This window comes from Camelus bactrianus, chromosome 18 (assembly GCF_048773025.1).
Source record: "Camelus bactrianus isolate YW-2024 breed Bactrian camel chromosome 18, ASM4877302v1, whole genome shotgun sequence".
NCBI lineage: Eukaryota > Metazoa > Chordata > Mammalia > Artiodactyla > Camelidae > Camelus > Camelus bactrianus.
In genome coordinates, this window is record NC_133556.1 from 21830580 (window position 1) to 21851814 (window position 21235).

General features: G+C 50.5%; 1 protein-coding gene across 1 annotated transcript in view; it reads right to left on the reverse strand.

The window, feature by feature from the left end:
• XYLT1 (xylosyltransferase 1) overlaps window positions 1-21235 on the reverse strand; it is a 292269-nt gene that overhangs the window by 117721 nt on the left and 153313 nt on the right. Inside the window, exon 3 of the mRNA XM_074346282.1 lies at window positions 10592-11102. Within this exon, the coding sequence (XP_074202383.1) occupies window positions 10592-11102 (511 nt within the window). The remainder of the gene's footprint in view (window positions 1-10591; window positions 11103-21235) is intronic.

The window sequence follows — 21235 nt, forward strand, 5'->3', positions numbered from 1 at the left end:
ACTTCAGTTTGGTCCTTACAAATGCCTCTGCTCCATCTTCCTCACCAAAGACAAAGATGTAGATCATCTAACCCAGTGACTTGGGGAATTAAAATCCGGCTGGGAAGATGACAGGCTGACCCTCCTTGCTTACACTCAGAGCTCCCCTGGTGGTCTTGTTAGTTCAAACTCTCACGGCCTTCTACTGCCTCAGGGCCTTTGCACATGATGTACCCTTGTCCTGCATTATTCCCCCTCCTGCCCTTTCCCTAGCTAACTCCTCCCACTATTCACCTCTTAGCCCAACTAAAATTCAACCCCATGTCTCTGCAGAAGCGGTGGTGCTGCTGCAATTCTGCATGTACTTAATGTGCTCACTGTATTCATGTGTCTCCCCTCCCACGTTTAACAGGCAAGCTCCATAAGGACAGGGATTTTGTCTGTTTTCCTCCCAAATGAATCCCCCAAACCTAGTGCCCAGTGTAGGCAGCAGATGCTGCACAGAGATGCCTAACTGTTCCATTCCCATCACTGTGCCCAGTGCACACGGGCCTCTGCATAGCTCCCGGGAGGGGAAGGTGGAATCGCTAAAGCTCAAAAAAAAAAAAAAAAAAAAGGGTTATCTTCTTACCCGGTGAGGGTAAGACTGAGGTCTGTGGCCTGATAAGCAGCGGCTATTCACAAATAACGCAGAGCCTTGCCATGTGAAGGGCGGGTCTGGGACAGAGACAGATAAACAGTAGGAGGCGCTTTCTTAATCTGAGAGCAAATGCTGTTGGCTCCACGGAGCTCAGATCTGCCTGTGCACTCAGATCTGCCTGTGCACTCCCATCCTCGCCCGGCTACCTGTGATCCACCTGTGACAGACCGGCCGACTCCCAACAGCTCTCCCTGCTTCTGTCCTCACCCCTAGTCTACGGTCAACACAGCTGCCAGGAGTGTCCTGTTAAATGTGTCAGGTCACCCCCCCCACCCCCAACCCCTGCTCAAATCCCTCCAGCAGCTGCCCTAAGCCACTCAGTAAGAGCAAAATCCCTGTGGTCTGCAAAGCCCCAACCTGCTACTCCAGCCCCACGGCCTCCTTGCTGGCCCCCACCACACCCAGCCCAGCCTGCAACACCCTCCTTCCTGCTTCTCCAGAGCACTCATCACCTTCTGACACAGGCTACTCCTTATTTTTTGTAATGTGTGCATTGCCCACCTTCCCCTTCTAGAACATGAGCTCCATGAAGACGGTTTGCTCTGTTTGGTTTGGTCATTGCTTTCTCCCCCAGCACCTACAACAGTGCCTGACACCTGGTAGCCTTTTCATAACTATTAGTTGAGTAAATGAATGAATGAATGAATGAACCATTCCATTTGGGGGCAGCTCCAACTCTCAGCATGCTCTTCCACAACGAGACCAAATCGGCCTCCAAGTACCTTTCATCCATTGCTCTCTTGAGGTCATTCAGAGACGCCTCCCCATCTCCATAGGAACGGCAATTTGCCGAGATCCTGCAAATTTCTGTTTGGTGCCTGTTCCCCCAGGACTGTGAGCTCTGTGCGATTGGATCTTATCTCTCTTGCTCATTGGATCCCAGTTCTGAGCATTTGCTGGGCATGGGGCAGCTGCTTGACATGTATTTGTGAAACGAAACAAATGTAAGTATGTGAAGGGGAGGAATGAGATTTGAGTTCAGGACGAGCTTCCACGGGCATCCCCAGGTCCTCCTAGATTCTCTCAAGAAAGAGAGGATTTCCATCGTGGGTTCACTCGCTGGCCAAGCAACAGATGCTTGTGTGTCTAGCATGGCGCCAGGTGCTGGGAGAGTCAGTGACCCTGCTCCCGACTTACTCAACAAGAACTTGCCAACTGTGGAAACTGAATTATCAGTCATCCCAAACTGCCTGCGACATTCTTGGTGACAAAACCTGGCTTGTGTGAGGGACGCCGTGGCTGTGCTAAGGGAGGTGGTCAGGGGAGGAGTGGGTACAGGCACCTAGGGGCCCTAGGGCGAGGCCAACATCCTGGCTCTGTCCCCGTCAGCCAGGAACTCAGAAGAGCTGCTCCTTTCCCCAAAGCCTCCTTCCAGCTTCAAACAAAAGGAAAGGTGATTAGCCCACCGAGCTGCTCCAGGCAGTGGTCCCCAAATGCAGGCTTATAAACATGCCCCCGGTCCCCTGGTCTACAGATGTGAGCACATGAGAAGAAAAATAAATCCATCTAACCACAATCCCCTTGTCTCGAATACACTTCGGAAGGCTGAGAAATGTTCATGTTGGCCTGAGGTTTCCGAACGGGTGTGCCCGGACGAGACTGGGGGCGGGGGCGGCGGGGCGGGGAAGAAGGGGTTACTAATCCTCTCACTCCAGGCTGCTGTTTTCATCTTCTTTCCTGCCTAAACCTTTCAGTTTTGCTTTTCAGACACAGCGGTTGGGGAACAAACACACCCTAATGACAAGTTTCAGAGTTGATGGCAGAGCTGTGCAGCTGGCAGAACGCTCCTGGAGGAGGAAGGGGAGGTGGGAAGGAGGTGGGAGGGAGGTGATGGGGCCATTTATGATATTTCCCATTAGCATGCAGTTAGCTTTCTAAAAAGCCAGGTGGGGGACAGCTGGCTTTCTTTACCATTCCAAGATGGGGCCGGGGAAAAACACCATGGTGCTTTGGAAGGAGAAGGCAAAGTGGAACTGGCCCTTTGGGACCCACCTTCCAGTGGGGGGCCTTGGGGGTCTGCTGGCCACAGCTGCCTGGCACACGGCAGGGCTCAACAAATGTTTGCTCAACGGTCAGACTCAAGCGGTCTTTGTGCCCCAAAGAAACTCCACAGCCCAGAACGAACAACTGCTGGTCGCCCCCCTCCAGTCCACTGGCCAATCCTAATGGCTTTTTCTTGCTACCACATGTCTCACTGGAGCCTTTGCAAGAACCTCCCCATGATTTCTGTTTCCACTACTCCTTCCTTAAAGCTGACTCAGGTCAGAAGTGGGATTGGTGGATCGTATGGTAGTTTGATTTCTGATTTTTTCAGGAACCTCCATATTGTCTTCCAGAGCGCCTGCACCATTTGGCAATCCCATCTACAGTGCACAAGGATTCCAGTTTCTTTGCATCCTCACTTGTTATCTTTTGGGTTTTTTTTTTTTTTTTAATAAAGTCATGCTGACATGCGTGAGGTGATATCTCCCTGGGTATTTATCCAAAAGAATTGAAATCAGCATCTCAAAGAGGTATCTAATATGCCCACGTTCACTGCAGCCTTGTCCATCAGAGCCAAGATGTAGAGACAACCTACATGTCCACTGACAGATGAAAGGATTAAAAAATGCGGCACACACTCACAATGGAATATCATTCAGCTTTAAAAAAGAAGGAAATCTTGCAACCCTCGACAACATGGATACGCCTGGAGGGCGTTAGGCTGAGTGGAATAAGCCAATCACAGAAGGGCAAATACCGAACAATTCTACTTAGATGAAGGATGTGAAACAACCACACCCATAGAAGCAGAGAGCAGAATGGTAGACCTACATCCATGCCAGCGACTGGGGCGATGGGGACTGGGGTACAGTGGGTACGAGGTTTCAGCTGAGCAGGATGAGTAAGTTAGAGAGCTGCTGGACCTCACTGTGCCCAGAAACAGTGCGCTGTTGTACACTGAAAAATCTGTTGAGAGAGTAGATCTTAAATGCTCTTATCAAAATAAAATAAAATAATTTAAAAGTAGCATAAAGTTAAAAAAAATGGAATAGAGCACGTGAAACCTGTTCAGTTCCTCCATCGGCTCCCATCTCATTGACAGCAAGAACCCCTTGTGGGGTCCTGGTCCACCCGACCCCTCCTCCTCCTGTTCCCCGTCACCGCTCCCTCGGCTTCAGCCACACTGACCTCCTGGCTGCTCCGGGAACATGCCAGGCTATCTGCCAGGACTGTTTCCTCTTCCCAGTGACACTGCCATCAGGGGTCTTCAGGAAGGCCTTCTGCGGCCACCTACCTAAGATGTCCACCTCCCCTGTCCCATCATTCTGTTGCGTTTACCCACGGCAACACACCCGGCCAGTGTGGGATGTAGGTCTACTGGTTCACTTGTCAGCTCTGGTCTCTCCCATTAGGGCAGCAGCTCCACAAGGGTGGGGCCGTCTCTCTGCACGCCTCCCGAAGCCACCCTCCATCTTTTGTCAACAACCACAGTGCCCCGAGTGGCACAGGACTGAAGCCCTGCACGACAAGGCATCCTATGACTGTGTTCGCCGTGGTGTCCCCAGATCCTAGAACGAGGGTTGGCAAACTGCAGCCCACCACTGTTTCTGTTTTGGTATGGCCTGCAATGGGTTTACTCCCACCCCAATGAACTGTTACTGGAAACCTCCTTTTACTGGGGTTTGTACCTTCCTCAGCAGAAGACGAAAAAGGGTCCGTCCGACTGGGTCCTCTGCAAACCTGGCCTTTTGGCAAGTCAGCTCCATCGGCTTGGCTGGGCTGTCGGACTGGACTGATTTGGCTTCATCACGCCATCCCATTAGTGTGATGCCTTTGAGCTGTTCCCAGCTGTTCCCTCATTGTCTCATCATGAGTGACACAGCACAGACCTGGGAGAGAGCACTGTCCCTGCCCAAGAGTTGGGGAAACCAGGGCACTCACGTGTCCCTTTTCCCTTCATGCCAGCTTTCACGCTTCTCACGCTGTGTAGTCACCCCACTGCCCCCTGGGTGTGGAGACATCCAGGAGACAACCCTTCTGCAGCTGGCAATGCCATCTGCCAGTCTCTCTCTGTTGCGGGAAGCCAGCCTCCCCCCAGCCTCTCTGCCCAGAAGCCCACATGTCCAGAGTCTCTGGCTTCCTGAAAAAGCTGATGGGTAAAGATGGGCTGTCACATCCATGGGCAGTGGCCTTTTTTCTATCAGAAACCCCTTCCTGTTCATCCTCACCCCTAATACTGGAGCCGGCTTCCCCAATCACGTGCACATGCATGCAAGTTTTTGGCCGGTTGGCTGACTCAAAAAACAGAGTCCTTGCTCATCACTCATCCGAGAACCATGGGTCCCCCCAGCAGTTCAGGCCAGAGCCCCACTAAGGTGGGGGCCCACCCTGCCCCCAGCCAACTGCTTTCCCGGGCACTTCTCAGTTGCCATCTCCCCTTCTTCCCCTGGACGCACGGGCTGCAGAAACCCCACCGGTTTGCCTGGCACAGCAGAGGGTGAGAAGTGCAGGAGGGACTGGGGTTACCAGTGGGCCTTTCTCGGGATCCTTTCTTCTCTTGAGGCACTTAAACCTAAGATGGAAGGAGGTGAGTGGTCCCCGAGGGCCACTGGAGAGAGCACCTGGACATTCAATTGTTCCAAATGTAATGAGGCGTTGCCTGGCTCCTGGCACTAGCATGCCTCTTACACTTCTCTCAGAAAGGTGATTATTGGGGAAGCCACCTCTGCTCCTCACCAGGGTCGGTGTGTCCCTTGTGGACGGGGTTCCTGGCAAAGGTGTGGTCCAGGAAGGCTTCCCTGAAGAAGTGACATTTAGGCTGAGATCCTGAAAGGTGAGAGGTGATAGCCAGACAAGGTGGGGTGGAATAGGGGTGGGGGCAACAACGGAGGGGGTTGGGAGAGCGTGAGAGAACGGCTGAGGCACCTGGGGCCGTGTCTGAAGACCAGAGCAGGAGCTCTGGCTGGGCAAAGGGCAGTCACCATCGAGGCCGGCCGTCCACTCTTTTCAACGCCCCCTTCATGTACTCCATTGCCACGGCCTCGTGACAGCCGACAGCCGCACATTTTCTGTACTCTATGCCCCTCTGCAGCAGGCATTTCACATCCGTGGTCCCATGTCAGCCAGCAATCCTATGAGGACAGGGTGTGGGTAGCTGTGTCCATTTTACAGATGAGGAAGCTGAGGCACTGGGAAGTCAGGGTCACAATGCTAGTAGAGACAGAACCAGGATTCAAACCCCAGCAATTGCAGACATTTAGACGGAAAGCCTTTTTTCCAGCCCAGGCCACCCTTGGCCTTCCATCCAACATGGTTTCATTTCCATGAAACACTGGGGGTGGGGTGGGGTCCAGTTAAGAGTGCCTGGGGGGCTTTCTGGTGATTCTGGAGCCCAAGGAAGGGAAAGGAAGTCCAGGTGACTGCGGTGGGAGGGGTGGAAGGGTGGCCGTAGGGGTAGGACTGCCTGGGCGTGGAATGCGGGAGGAGGTGGCGACAGGTGGCTTGGCTGCTGCAGTGAGCACAGGGGCTCTCAGAGGAATGAGGGGCCCGTGCAGAATCAGAAGTAAGCCTCTCTGAGGCCAGGCCTGGGGGCCCCGGAGGTAGAGCAGCCCCGTCCAACCTCAGCATCTCACTCCTAGTGGCTGTGAGTGGATGGTCCAAAGATCCCTCCTTTCCTCGTGAAAACGCGTCACCATTCCAGCCACTTCCTCCAGGTGGCGGAGAGCGAAGCAGACAAGTCACAAAGGCAAGGAAGGTGTCGGCACAGAGCAAACCACTCCTGGGGTTCCAGACTCCTTTTCCCTGCATGGTGCTGGGGCGGGAGACAGGAGCCCTGGGGGGCGGTGGGGGCGGTGGGGGCGGGGGCGGGAGCCCTTTACAAGAGCCAACATTTAATATCTATTTCCTTTCCTCGGACTTTTTCAGACTTTAACGCACAAGGAACTGTTTTCTTAATTGCATTCACCTTCTGGCATCGTATCAGCTGAAGTTTGGGTGATGCTGAGTTCGTCAAAATGACAACAGTGCACAGGACACGTGTGTGTACTGTCTACATACACACATATTGACCTCCCCTCCCTTCCCTACTTGGTTTCCTCATTGAGCAGGAAATAAAAGGACCACGGAATTGGAGCTTAAACCCCTCCCGAGCAGAGGGAAATCTGGGTGTCATGGTTTCCAGAAAGGGAACACAATCTCCGTATGGGGTGTAATTACATCTTAGCTTTCTGCAGAAGAATAGTTTATGGCTTAAATGCTATTAATTGTAAGCCGTTTTGTTCCATGGGAAGTTGTTCATTGATAACTACCCAATTAGGGTTATTTTGCAATTAGTCTATTCACAGTAAATTTATTGCAAAAGGGGGAGGCTGTGGTGCTGCAAATTGAAGCGTTGCTGGGGCTGGGTGTGCAATGGCTCTTAAACGCCCATCTTATTAAGTGGCTCACAGGTTCCCAGAGGGTGTGCCACCTTGGCAGATGAAGCAGAGGCCACAGAGAGTCCCCCACACCGTACAATCACGCTGGTGGCGTCTCAGCGTGACCAGAAGAGGCGTGGGGACCCCCTCCCTCCACTGGCAACATCAGCCCTCTTGTTCCCCATGAGCACCAGCCATTCTCCTTCCAGTGATGTCAGAGAGAGACAGCCTGTGGGCTCAGGCCATCCCCGAGGTCTGACAGTTCGGGCTAAAGTGAAACCTTCTGCCTCCTGAACAGGGGAAGACTATGCGAAGGCTGCAGGCTCTGTAACCTGAGTTCCAACACCAGCTCTGCGACCTACTCGCCACACACCTCTGCCCAAGGACCAAACCGCTTCCGGCCTCCACGTCCTCATCTGTTAAATGGGTTGATAAGAGACCGACCTCAGAGGGCTCGTGTGAGGAGTCAATGTGACAGGTGGCTGAGCTGGATATATTACCGCACAGAACTGGTACCTAGCAGGGGTCAGCAAACCACAGCCCCTGGGCCAAGTCCCACCCACCACCTGTTTTTGTAAATTGAGTTTTTATCGGAACACAGCCAGGTGCCTTTGCGTCTGCATCGTCCCTGGCCGCTTTCAGGCTACAAGGGCAGAGTTGAGGAGTTGAGAAAAAGGGTGTCGATCCTTGGGGGACAGTGACGTGAGTACCCAAGATTATTCTCATGGAAAGACGTTCAGCTCAGGTCTCTGCCAGGCCACACACTAGTGAACAAAAAGATTTTGGAAACACCTCCCTCCACTGATTTTTCTGCCACTATCTGCCAAGTCGGGTCAAAGGAAGGATGGGAACCCTGGGAGGGCTTAGACGAGAGTAAAAATGCAAGGGAGAAGTGAACCTGCTCTTTTTAAACCTCTCTATTCAAAAAAGGCTATAAGACACACGCTCCTATATATAAAATAGATAAACAACAAGGACCTACTACGTAGCACAGGGAACTATATTCGATTTCTTATAATAATATATCATGGAAAAGAATCTGAAAAGAAAAAAAATAAATGCATAATGGAATCACTTTGCTGTACATCTGAAACTAACATTGTACATCAACACTTCAATAAAAAATTTAGAAAAAAATGAATATAGTACAGATACACACGTTTCCAACTGAAAACTTAGGAAATACGGATGACCTTGAGCAGAGTTGAGGTTGTCCTGACTGCACCCCACCCAAGGGGGCCAGGGGAAGGGCTTGCCACGTATCCTTCTGGGCCTCTCTATGCACTTACCCATGTGGCCGCCCCCTCCCCAGACCCACACCCTCCATCCTGTGACCAATGGTCAACAGAGAAGCAGGGGTGGGAGATGAAGAGGCTTGAATTTCAGCTCAAGTCCAGCCTCTAATTGATCAGGTGATCTTCAAGATAAGCCTCCACCCCTCTGTGGGCCTGGCATTCTTATCTGCCCAGTGAAGGGATGGAATTAGGAACTCTCTGGGGGTCTTCCCAGTGTATTTTTCTTGGGAGCCTTTCTCACCAGGCACCTGCTTCTGCATCGAGAGAGATGAGGGACGGAGGATCCGCTCAGTGTAAGGAGACACCAGGCAGCCTTCTTGCCTGGCTCCTAAATCCGCCAAAGTTGAGGGCACTAAGGGCCCCCACCACCCGCTCCCCACCCTGTCATCTGGTCCAGCTCTGCACTCGGCTTTCTTGATGCTCTGACGTGTCTTGTCACCCAGGAGGACTGAGTGCCTCCGTGGCCCTGTTCCTCTTCCAGGTCCTTCTGTGTCCTCCCCGGACCGAAGCCCTTAGGAGCTCTGGGTTGTCCCATGGTTGGGGACCTTTTCCTCCTCACCTGGGAGTGAACTAAAGCATCTGTTGGTATTTGAATTTAGAAGCAACAAGGATGTATTCTGAACCATTGGCCACTTGGTGAGGGACAGTAGGGTATGCTCTGGGGCAAGACAAGGGTGAGGCGTGACCTAGAACGAATTGGGCAGTGGGCCCCAGGGAAGGCAGAGCGGGCAGAACCTCCGAGTATCTAATACAGGCCACTCCCTGGACAGAAAAGGCAGCCAGAACCGGAGAGGGGAAGGGGCTAGCCCTGTTAGTTCGCGGCTGAACTTGACCTAGAACACACATCCCTCCATTTCCAGTGCATCCCTCTCTGTTCCCAGTGGCAGCAGCTCTCTGCTCTTTGTAGACAGTGCCTTTTGGATGACGCCTGCCCCCTTCATGGAGAAAACCGCTGGACAAACTAATTCACAAAATGGTTGGGATGTAAGGTCTTCTTCAAGGAAAAATAAAATTGCCAGGTCACAGTGAACGGAGGATAGGGCAGTATGGGTGAAACAGCAATGACCACCACGTGTTACCTGTAGCCACGTGCTGGGACCATGAGGGTTCTCCCTACTCTGAGGTGGGTTTGAAGTTTTCTGCTGTAACATTTATTTTATTTTTTCTTTAGGAGACATCTTGAGAAAATACGACCTAACCCACGATGGCAATACCTCTATCTCGGGATGTCTCGACCTGTAAGCTTGTAAGACCACTCACAAGCCGTGTGACCTTGGGAAAGTTATTTTATGTCTCTCTGAAGGGGGAAAAAAAAAAAGCCATGCTCACAACATCAGTGCCAGCCTCACCAGGAGGTGGATGAGATGAGCTGATTCGATGCAAAGGGCCTTGTGTTGTGCCCGGCACACAGCAAGCGCTTAATAATTGCCTATCATTATTGTTATTACTCCCTTTCTACAAGCACTGGAAAAGGTGAAACACGGCAGCAAGGAATACAGGTCAGTGGCATGAGGTGAAGTGCAGGGATACATGAGTGACGCCTCCCCTGTGCAGAATCATCCCCCACCCCAGCTGAGGACCCTCCCTTGTGCTTACAGACACCGCTGTTACAGCTCTGACCTCTCAGTGCTTCACACCAGATGTGACTGATCACCGCTCCTCAGCACAGAGAAGAGTGCCCAGCACGGGGCGGGAGGGAGGGACACGGAGGGGAGGGAGGGGAGAGGCAGGGAGGGAGGGGGGAGGCAGGGAGGGAGGGAAGGAGGGACACGGAGGGGAGGGAGGGGGGAGGCAGGGAGGGAGGGAGGAAATAAGGAAGGAATTTTAGATGGAAGAAAATGGGAAGGATGTTTTTCAGAGCTGCCAACGTCAACGCAACCAATTAGAAAGCTTTCAAATCCTATTCAATTACAGTAATATTCACATCAATTTCCATCCCAACGTTCTGCTGAGAGAGAAAACAAACTGTGTCAATCCCATCGCCTCCGACAACTTCCACGCCAGCCCTGATTGCCCTGTATTGTATCCTTTGCCACAAAGGCAACTGGTTCAAGCTGTAACAAAAGGTAATTTGATTTTGTGAAACTTTTCTCACACAAGACTTCAGAATTCAGGGAGGACCTGAACAAAAGGTCTCCTGTCTTGATCTGGGGTTTGAAAAATAGGGCGGTCATTCCCAGAAGGTGTGAGGGTGTGAGCAGAGTGAGGCTGGGACTTACCTCCGAGTGGACAGAGCCGGGTGACCTTCTCGGGCATCAGCAGCCCGAGCTTGTGGCGGCAGTAGGTCTCCCCAATCTCCTGGCGGCAGTGCTTGGACTTAGAGCGGGACAGCGCGGAGATGGCCTCCTTGCCCGAGATGTCGCACTTGAGGGGCTGGTCGTACTTGACCTCGGGGGGGCTGCCCCCGCTCTTCCGGGCGTGGGGCTGTCGGGGGACATCCTTCCCGCGGCTGCTGTTCACCGCGGCTTTCTCCGCGGGAGGCAGCACCTCGTTGGTACCCTTCCCCGGGGACAGACGCCCCTTCCCCTTCTCCTCCTGCTCCAGCTTCCTCTTCAAAAGCTCCTTCTGTCCCTTTGGAGGCTTCTTCGCCAACTCGGGTTGGTGCTTTTGCTTTTGAGTCCTGGGTGCAAAGTTACTATTGTCCACGTTCTCAAAATCCTTGGGCACCGAGTTCTCATTGTTGCTGTCCGTTCGCACTTTCTCTTTCGGCCGGTGAGAGAAGTAGCCTTCCTGCAGAAGATGAGAAAGAAACACAGAAGAGAAACTTGACTGAGCCATCGCGCTAAGGAGATGGGCCCTGGAGAGTGGGGCATGTAGGTGTGGAAGTTGGGGACCTGGTTCCACGCCCAGCCTTTGCTACGAGCTTAATGTTAGAATTCACATTAGATTTTTCATTCTGGACCCCAGCTTCCCCATCTGGAAATATGAGATGTTCCAACTAGAAACAAAAGCTTTTGCAAGCTCTACCGTACTATGACTATGATTTTCAATGCTTGTTATTAACCACACCCCTTTTTCATGTACGTTTCCTTAATTGTCTCTTGTCATTGGAATCCGGACAGTTTGTTCCAAGCTCCCTGTTTAAATGCCAGCAGAGAGCGCCGCGGTGGTTTATTCAATGGTTGGAAACGCCGCACTAAAGCTATAATGGGAGAAAATATTGGTAGGACAGTATACACATTCCATAGCCTTTAGAACACACTCATAGATCTATGCAAAGCCATAGTTAATTCTGATGGGGAGACATCACTGGCTATCTTGAGAGGAATGTGCATTTTCTAGGACAATCCTTACAATGGGTCCTAGGGGATGAAAACTTGCAACAGTCTTGTGTTTGAGCTTTGACTCTTGATGTCTGTACCTGAAGCAAACCTGATAAAGTCACCCAGTGATTAAGACTCACTAGGGGTCAAGAGAAAGGCCAAGAGTCGTTCTGGAGACAATGAGTCTTCCCAGGAAGGCGGGCACCCCAAATTCAGCTTCTCCATAGGTAGGTGGGCCCTGGCCATTCTGAGCTCAGATTAAATGCACCGTTCCACTAACGTTCTGCATCATTTCCAAATCACAGTGCTTCTGCTTAGAGCCCATTACAAAGGCATTCACCTGAAAGAGAATCAACTGTCCCAAAGCTAGTCGAGGGGACACAGAAGCCAGAGAATGCTAATTGGCTCCATAAATCTACATCCATTGCTACAGAAACACATTGGTAGTGAGTAGCAATTCCTAGGGTAGACTTCCTCGTTCATTTTCCTAGATGTGCCTCTTAAAGGTTCTCAAGGAAGAGGACGGTGGAACAGAACAGTGGAGGCAATGCTGGAGCCAAGTGTGGCTGACACTCAGTAGACACTGAGCATGGCTTCTCTAGCAGATCTGCCACTACTGTCCATTGTGAGCCAAACCCTGCTTGCCATTGGTTTTTGTAAATAAAGTTTTATTGAAACACAGCCAAGCCTGTTCATTTATATATTGTCTGTGGCTGCTTTCTTGCTACAACAGCAGAGGTGAGCGGTTGCCATACAGACCGTCTGGTCTGCAAAGCCTAAAATATTTTTATTTGGCCCTTTCAGAAAAAGTATGCAGACCCCAGCCCTCCAGGACTGTGAATTTAGAAGGTTCCCCTCCCCCGGGCTTGGTTCGGTTTTCCTGTCTCCAGGGCCCCTATTTGGCCCAGCAATGTGTCTGCCCCCTTCTTGCCTTTATTCTATCTCCCATAGCATCAAGCACCAGTTTCAGGAGGGCCGTAAGAATGAAAGTGATGTTAAGATGCCTCATGGCCATTCTGTAAGTTGGATGTAACTTTGATTCCCATTTTGCAGGTAAAGGAACTGGGCATTAGTGACTTGCCCAAGGTAACCCAGCTAGGTGGTGGGGAAGCCGAATTCAAACCTGAGAGGCTGGAGACCCCACGCCATGGACTTCCAGTTCCACCACCACTTTCAGGAAGCTGCAGAGAGCCCTTTGGATCCCCATCACTCTGTCTGCTGACGCCCTGCAACCTGGCTCCCTTCCCATCCACTCCCGCTCAGCTACACGGAGCTGGGATAGGCAAGCCACCTCCAAATGGCTGTCTTGAGGCCGGCCAGTGCCCGTCAGGTGGCAGGGAGTCACAGATCGGGAGAGGACAGTAAGGAGGGGCCACGAAGCACCAGGAGCTGGGAGGCAATGGGTAGGAAGAAGGAAACAGAATGCCAAGAGGGAGAGCAGAGTCTGTGGAGGGTCTCGGAGCGGCTGCTGGTCATGCGTGGGAACCAAAATTAGATGCCGGTCTGACACTTGGTTCCGGGCTTTCTTACCTCCTCACGCATCTTGCAAGAAAACGCCCTCAGTAAGGGGAAATGCCTCTGTTCTTGTGACCTAAACAAAATTCCTTTTTTCCCTTCTTTCTGTCCAGAGGCCCCTGAAGACTCCCAAGCAGCCCCTCAGATGCATTTTATGAGCACCCACCGTTAGCCAGGCGCTATATGCACACGACTCACGGGTATCACTTACTGGATACCGGCCATCACTGCACAAGGAGGCACTGTCCTCACCACAGACAGAAAGGGGAGCCAAGTCTTGCTGCTATAAGGTATCAGGTGCCAGGCACTGTGCTTAACCCTTAACATGTGGTATCTCGTTTAGCCTTCAGAAATCACTGTCAAGGCAAATACTACTATTCTCCCATCTTACATAAGAGCAGGGAAGAGGGTTCGGGGGGAGCTTGGGGATGCTCAGTGATTTGACCAGACTCATCTAGGGGAGGCTGTGAGCTTGCACGTGTCTGATTCTAAAACTTGCCATAGTTTAGGGCCTCTTCTGTTTGGCTGAGAGGTCATCAGAGGCACATTAGATCCCCCTTCTCTATGAGGGTGCAGAAGGAGTCTCTCCCTTTGCTCACACTGGCCTAGGTTGGAATGGAGCTGGATGGGGGATGGTATTCAATAAAGCTCTTAACAGATATCCCAGTTCTCTTCCTTCTAGGCATATGTATTTCCCATCCCCTGAAAAACTAGGCACAGCCAAGTAACTTGCTGTGGCCAAGACACACGACTGGGGCCAGGGCACCATTTGCCACATCTCTCTTTCTGCCACAGCATCCAGCCACACTCCTGATGGTGAAGGCTCTGCATCCCGAGTGAATCCAGGGTGAAGCAGAGATTCCACCACCTCCATGGGCAGAATAAACCTCCGTTGTGTCCCATCAGTGAAGTTTGGGGATCTTTGTTACTGCGGCATGGTCTAGCTCATCCTGATTAACTCAGGAGCCAATCTGATCTGCTCTCTTCCTCCCAGCTGTCCTAAGATATAGGAGCCAATTTATTATTATTATTATTATTATTTTGGCTTTAACAGTTAGAAAATCAGTTTGATGATGACTCCTGTCCGAGAACATGAATTTAAATTCTGTCCCTAAGCCTGTTTTCTAGAAGTTAACGAGAAGGCGGAGAGTGAGCAGAAGGGCCTCTGCCCTCACAACCATCTGCATCCTCGTTCATCAGACACATCTTAAGTACCTCCTGTGTACCGTTCCTGGGTTGTTCTCTTTCCTCATTAAATGATGCGCATGAGTTTGTTCTCCAAGCAGAAAGCCTCCAGAAACCACAGATTTTAAAAACTCACGTTCTCCACCACTTTCTGGCAGAACTTCTCTAAGGAAAACCAGACACAGGAAACACTGCAATTAACAAAGCTAATCTGACCATCAGAGAACGGCTGGTTCCTCCGGTTAATTTGTGATATCAGGACCAGGTGCCACTATCAATTCTAATAACAACTCATGATTAATAAGCATCGTCTGCTCAGAGACGGCCCCGCAACAGGGAGGGCTAGCTCAGTGTGGCCCCGTGGCCTTCCGGATGGCCCCAGATGCTACTCAGCTGCAGAGGGAAATGAAAAGATTCAGGTGTAAGAGGGAAGGGGAGCATTTTGTCTTCTGGAATGCAGAGCCCCCAGATATTAGAGAGCTTCCACAAAGGTCACTGGGGCACAGTCAGTGAGAATCGGGCATCACTCAGGGGCCTGAGATCTGTCACACTGAGTCAATGCTGCTTCCTGGAGTAGCTGATCAGTTCTCTTACTTCTTCCCCCAACAGTTTTCTTTTTTGACATTTTACTTTATTGTGATAAGAACACTTAACCCTCTTAACAAATGTTTTAAGCGCACAATACAGTATTGCTACCTACTGGCTCAATGCTGTACAGCAGGGCTCTAGAATGGATTCACCCTGCAGAACTGAGATTTTATGCCTGTTGACTGGTGACTCCCCATTTCCCCCTCCCTCAGCCCCTGGCAACCACCATTCTACTCTCTGAGTCTCTGAGTATGACTATTTGAGATGTCTTATGTAAGTGGGATCCAGCAATATTTGTCTTTCTGTGCCTGGCTTATTTTACTCAGCATAATGTCCTCCAGATTCATCCATATTGTCTCACATGGCAGGATTTCCATCTTTTTTAAGGCTGAGTAATAGTCCATTGTGCCACTGTACATATATGGGACATTTCCTTTATCCATCCACCCCCTCCATGGGCACAGATCTCACCTCACGTCCCCTCTAACTCTTTACCTACTCATCAAGAGGCAAACGGGCCTCAGCTTTTCTTGCCCTGGATGATGGAGATCCAGACATTCAAACCTAGGTTCCCTTCCCATAAAGACCCACCTTGGGAGGTTTCCAGGCAAATACATGCAAGATAATCATCACACCCTGAGCACCCATGTCCCCTGTGACCCTTCACACACCCTAGGTCCCTCATCCTCTCCAATACCCAGTGAAGTATGAGTCCTAACTAGGGGGAGGAAACTAAGGCCCAGGGAGGTTAAATAACTTGACCAAGGTCACATTGCTAGAGATGAAGTGATTCAAACTCTGCATGCCTCGGTGTCCTCATCTGGAAAATGAGGATATGAAAATAATACTTACCTCTTGGGTATCTGGTAAGGATGAATGTATGTAAAACTTCCCGTACATGCCCACCACCCCCAAGGCAGGAGGATGAATGAGGAAAGAACTCAGAGTAGGTTCCCTACCAATTAACACTGAGCCCCAACCGTCTCACCCCGGATGGTCTCTGCATGGAGGACAGATTGGTTATTATTTCTTCATTATGATCGACGAGCTGTGTCCCCTTTATTCTTAAGCAATCCGACACTCTCACCTTGGGTTATTTAGGCAAATGCAACCCTTTGACTTATTTTATTTTAACATACTTATTACAATGATTGCACATTCAAATGTTTGCGTGCGAGCTCCAAAACTCTAATTGCTCTGCTGTTGCCTTACCTCTAAGCTGCTGCTAGAATCCATTTTTATTCTGGAGAAATAATTAAATGCAATAACGTCCTCCATTCCCATTCAACCTTGGGCATGTTTAGAGCCTGTTCAATCAGGTAGAAATATGCTAAGCACACTAAGGCTTCGAGAGGCAGGTTACGTGGCCCAGGCTGCTGTTTCGAGGACACCTGGGTTCTCGTCTGTCCTTCCTGGTTCTCTAATGTCCAGGCTTCAGGATGGACCTCTATTCACTCGTTCAGTTGAATCTGGGTCCCTTGGTTCTGCTTCGGAGGGGTGGAGGTGGGTCGCTGTGTTTTCTAAACTCTCCACTCCTTGATGAGCCTTTGCTCTTACTTTTTGTGTAGAAAGAACACCGACCAGAAAGGAAGAGACCGGGGTTCTTGCCTTGCTTTAGCAACTGTCCGATTTTCTCATCCATAAAATGACAGGTGCTGCATGTGTGCTGCTAAACATTCTCTGAATTAGTCCTGAGTCAATACGATCGACTAACAAAGGTCTATCATTTCAGATCGTTGAGAGGTAACTGATGACTTTAAGAGACCAGGGACTGAGGGATGGAAGGACTCGCCTAAGCGCATCGTCTTCTCCCTGTCTCATCCTGTGATCATTTTCTCCAGCAGTTCTTTGACCTAGGAGAGATTATTTCCTCCCTCTGTGCCTCAATTTCCTCATCTATCCCAGGGGCTGAGCCTGGCACCTACCTCCCGAGAACTGAGAGAACTGATGAAGCACAGAACACAGTGCTGGACACGTGCAAGGTGCTTACAAAACACGCGTCTATTAGAACATACGTCCAGTGCTGGTTCTGCCCCAGGCTCTGTTTCAAGCCCTCTGCACAGACTAATTCATTTGATCCTCGTGAGGACTCTATGAAGGAGATGCTACGTTATTCTCCCCATTTTTTGGATGGGAGCATGAAGGTTCAGATAAGTTAAATCCAGATCTAGGAAGTGGAGGAGCCAGAATTCGAATTCGGGCAGTTGGGGTCCAGAGGCCACACCTGCCAACACCACACTGCGTCTCAGCAGCTGTTAGGAATAGGGATGGTGCCAAAGGGGAGCCCTGGCCAGGTGCGCTGTGCAGACGTGAGGGCGCCTGTCCCACCTGCTCACTCATCCTGACCAGTTTATGGCTTCCTTTTGTGCCATGTGGATGCACAGCCAGCTGAGTAGCTGTCTGCTGTTGAACTCAGGGTCCGAGGCTTCATTCCAATCACCAAGGTGACCAAGGCCATTGGGAGGGACACTTGGGGGTGAAGCCTGTACCTGCTTCCAAAAGGACCTTGGTGCCAGGGTAGGGGACTGCAGGAGGCACAGCGTGCGTGGCTGCACCCAATTAGGACATGCAATTACCCTGGCTGCCAATGCAAATAGACCTCACAGACGCCCCTCGCCCAGCTCATTCGCACGCACAAAAGTGGCGGGGCTGGCCAGCGCGCTTAGAAACAAGTGGGCCGCACTGGGCACGGACAGGCCATGATTTAATAGGACCCTCAATAATAAGCCTAGTGTAATTTAGCAAATTTAGTAATGTTAAGGGGATGGATGGCATGGGGTGAGGAGGGAGGGAGCTGGACTGAGAGAGCTGGCTTGGAATCCAGCCTCTGTCCCTCAGCCCTGAGATGCAAGGAAAGAAGCTTAGCCTCTCAGAGCCTCAATTTTCTCATCTACAAAATAAAAAGGAGGGGGAGTGGGTAAGAAGACCTATTTTGCAAAGGTGAGGGAGAAATTAAATAATATGGCATGCTTTTATTTCATTCTATTTAACAACAGAACACTTAGCACAAAACTTGATAGAGACTCAGCACTCAATGGACGTTTTTAGCGGGCACCCCAGCATTTGACGAGCAGACCTAAATCTTTTGGAAAGGCAGGGTGGGGAGGTGAAGTGTGTTCAAATCCACCCCGCCTCTGCCACTTGCTGTGTGATGCTGGGTACAGTACCTAACTTGGAGAGCCTCAGTTGCCCACTCTGTAAAATGGGCATAATAACTAGTACCAACCTAACAGGGGTTTTATGAGAGTCCAGAGAGTTAATACACGTAAAGCACTTAGTATAAAGCCTAGAACTTAACACGTGTTGGCTGCAATTTATTAAACTGGAATTAATGATTGCAGTGATGACCAAATGAGGTGGTTCTCAAAGTGTGCTCTGGGGACTCCCATGGGTCCCGAAGACCCTTTCAGGGGATCTTCAAGGTTACTATTTTCATCATAACTTGAAGATATTATTTTCCTCTTTTCACTCATTCTCTCATAAGGACACTGCGGAGTTTTCCAGAGTCTACATGATGTGTGAAATCACAACAGATTGAAAGCAGAGGCAAATCTGAGAGTCCAGCTGTCTTCTATTAAGCCAGATATTCCAAAGATTTGCAAAAAATGTAAAACAGTGCCTCTTTTCCTAATTTGTTTTTGTTGTGGAGAACATATACACTTCTCATAAAAAAATTTTACTTATATATACACTTAATGGGTTATTGTTATTTTAAGTAAATCAATAAAAATTTTTTAAGAATGCCTTGGTTTAAATTTCAATATATAGCAAATAATGGATAGATATAACTTACATAAACAAAAGCTCTTTGGGGGTCCGAAATAATGTATGAAAGTATAAGGGGGTCCATGGAGACCAACAAGTTTGAGAATCGATGACATAATACAGACTTACAATCCTAAATATCTACTCACTGAGGAAACAAAACGTTCAGGACCTTTTTATGTTGAGTGTATCCCTATATGCCAAGCCTTTGAATATATATTTTACCCGCACACACAAGAAATACACACACACATGTAGAAATCTAGGTCAGGTGGAAACAGGATGCTGAGAAATACTTTTACAATACTTTTGCAGAGAGAGAGGCAGCAGGCACCCAGAACTCTGAAGTCCTGAGCTGTTCTCTGGGGGGACCTGCCGGCAGATTTTCCCTTTGACCAAGCTCTAGCCAAGACCCTCTGAGCCCTTAGAAGGGCCCCAACCTTGGCCTGTAAAGACCTGAGCAAATGCTAACATACTTTCTGACAGCTCAAGGCCACATTCCTTGGATGACACTAGCCCCCCTTACAGCGCCTGCCTGAGAAAACTCAAGGCTGCCAAGAGAATCTAGTTTGTTCTGGTCAGCCCCTCAAGACAGGGCCCCTGCATCTCAGCCTCTCGGGGGGGGGGGAGGGGCGGGGGGTGTAGAGGACTAACTTGGAGAAACACCAGGTAGCAAACCCAGATGAGTTTCATGGGGACACACCCCCTTTTTCCTGCTTGTTGTCATTTTTTTACTTCACTGACTCTACTGAGCCCCTGCTCACACCCACCCCCGCCACATCGTCCTCATGCTCCCTTTAAAACACCCAGTCCCTCTGTACAAACCACAGTGGAGTTCAGTTCGTGCTGGATTCCTTCCCTTAGTGCAATAATATTTTACCAATTAAAATATGTCCTCGCAGCCTTGTTTACCCCTGACACTGCCCAAGGCCACACGGCCTGGACCTCCACCCCGAAACGCCACGTGCTCGGGGCCTAAGCGCGGGAGGCCGGCCGAAGTGCGCTCAGAGCCCGACACCAGCCTCGACCTGCGCTCTCCTTCCAGCCCCACGGGGAGGATGTGGCAGTGCCAGTCACAACGAACAGCCCAGTGTGCCTGAAGGCGTGAATAATAAAGCCTTCTGGATTCGTCTAAGACAGACTTTCTCAGCTACGACATCGTGGCCATTTGGGGCCAGGTAACGCTTTACTGCAGAAGCTGTCCTGAGCGAGGTAGGATGTCGAGCAGCACATGTGATTTCTACCCATTAGGTGACCACAACACCCCTGTGAAAACCAAAAATGTCTCTAGACATCACCAAATGTCCCCTGGGGGGGTAAAAATCACCCCTGGTTGAGAACCACGGCTCTGAGGCAAGCGCTCCGGAGGCCGACGCTGGCAGGCTTGCTGCTTAGAGCTGTTTCCACCCAGAAACAACAGCCCCAGTGATGAGCCAAAGTGGTCAGAACAGGAGAGCTAAGCCAGGAAGAAAGGAGAAAGGGTCCAAGTTACCCAAGCAAAGGTGTCCTGGGGGGAGGGGCTGGAGGTGATCAGGAGAAGCAGCACATGCACGGGGGGGGGGGCGGGGGGGAGTGGGAGGGCGGTTAGAGTCCCCGGCTGGAGAAGGGGGTGACTCCCAGGAGGTGGGACATTCATTTGGGCCATGGAGAGTCCCCGAGCTGCTGGCGCCTCCCTAACTTAAACCAGAGGTCATGACCGGGGCCCCAGTGGTTCCATCAAAGGCACAGACGTTTGGTTGGCTTCGTAGAGTGTTTCCATTTGTTTCATTTTTAGTCCCAGCCAACATTTCAAAATCTAGAGATTTCATCTAAAAATCTGGATTTCCACTCTCTCTTGAAACATCAGGGAACCTGACAGCACTGGGCTTGGATTCCTACGTGTGACAACGGTCTGAGGCTGATCAGTGGCTGGTAGCGTGGAGGAGGGGCACTGCTCTGCAAATGATCACAGCTCTCGTCCAGCCTGGCCCACGTCCTCTCACCCACCCTCATTCCCTGAGCCTGTGAGGTGAGACTCTGGTCAAAATCAAGGACCCGAGGTCTTCAAGTAACTCTACTTCAGAGCCTTGCCTCAAAGACCTCAGAACCCTTAGGGAATCCTTTCATTCTAGAATCTTCTGTGGAGGTGGGACTGCCCCTTGTGGGCTGTTCTGAAAACATATGGTACCATTTCTGGTTGCCACAATGACTAGGGGATGCTCTTGGCAGAGAGTGGGTGGGGGAACACCAGATCCCTAGCAATGCATGTTTCCAAAGCAATAAAGAATTGCCCTACATCCTGCAGGACTTCTGAATGTCTCTAGATGTCCTGTGGGTCGACAACTCATTTTTAATTATGGGGGCCAGGAACTTAGCACAAAGTTACAAATGACAGGTGACTTCTGAAGGCTTTTAATGTAACTGACTTTTCTAGGAAAGTAACTACTGTTTAACTCAAGGAGAGCTCTTACATCATTCAGAATTCTACCACAATTTCCAAAAACTCACGTCGTCGTCATCCATGCAAGCTGTGGCTGTAAGTTACCAACAAGCACACCTGTTCTCCAC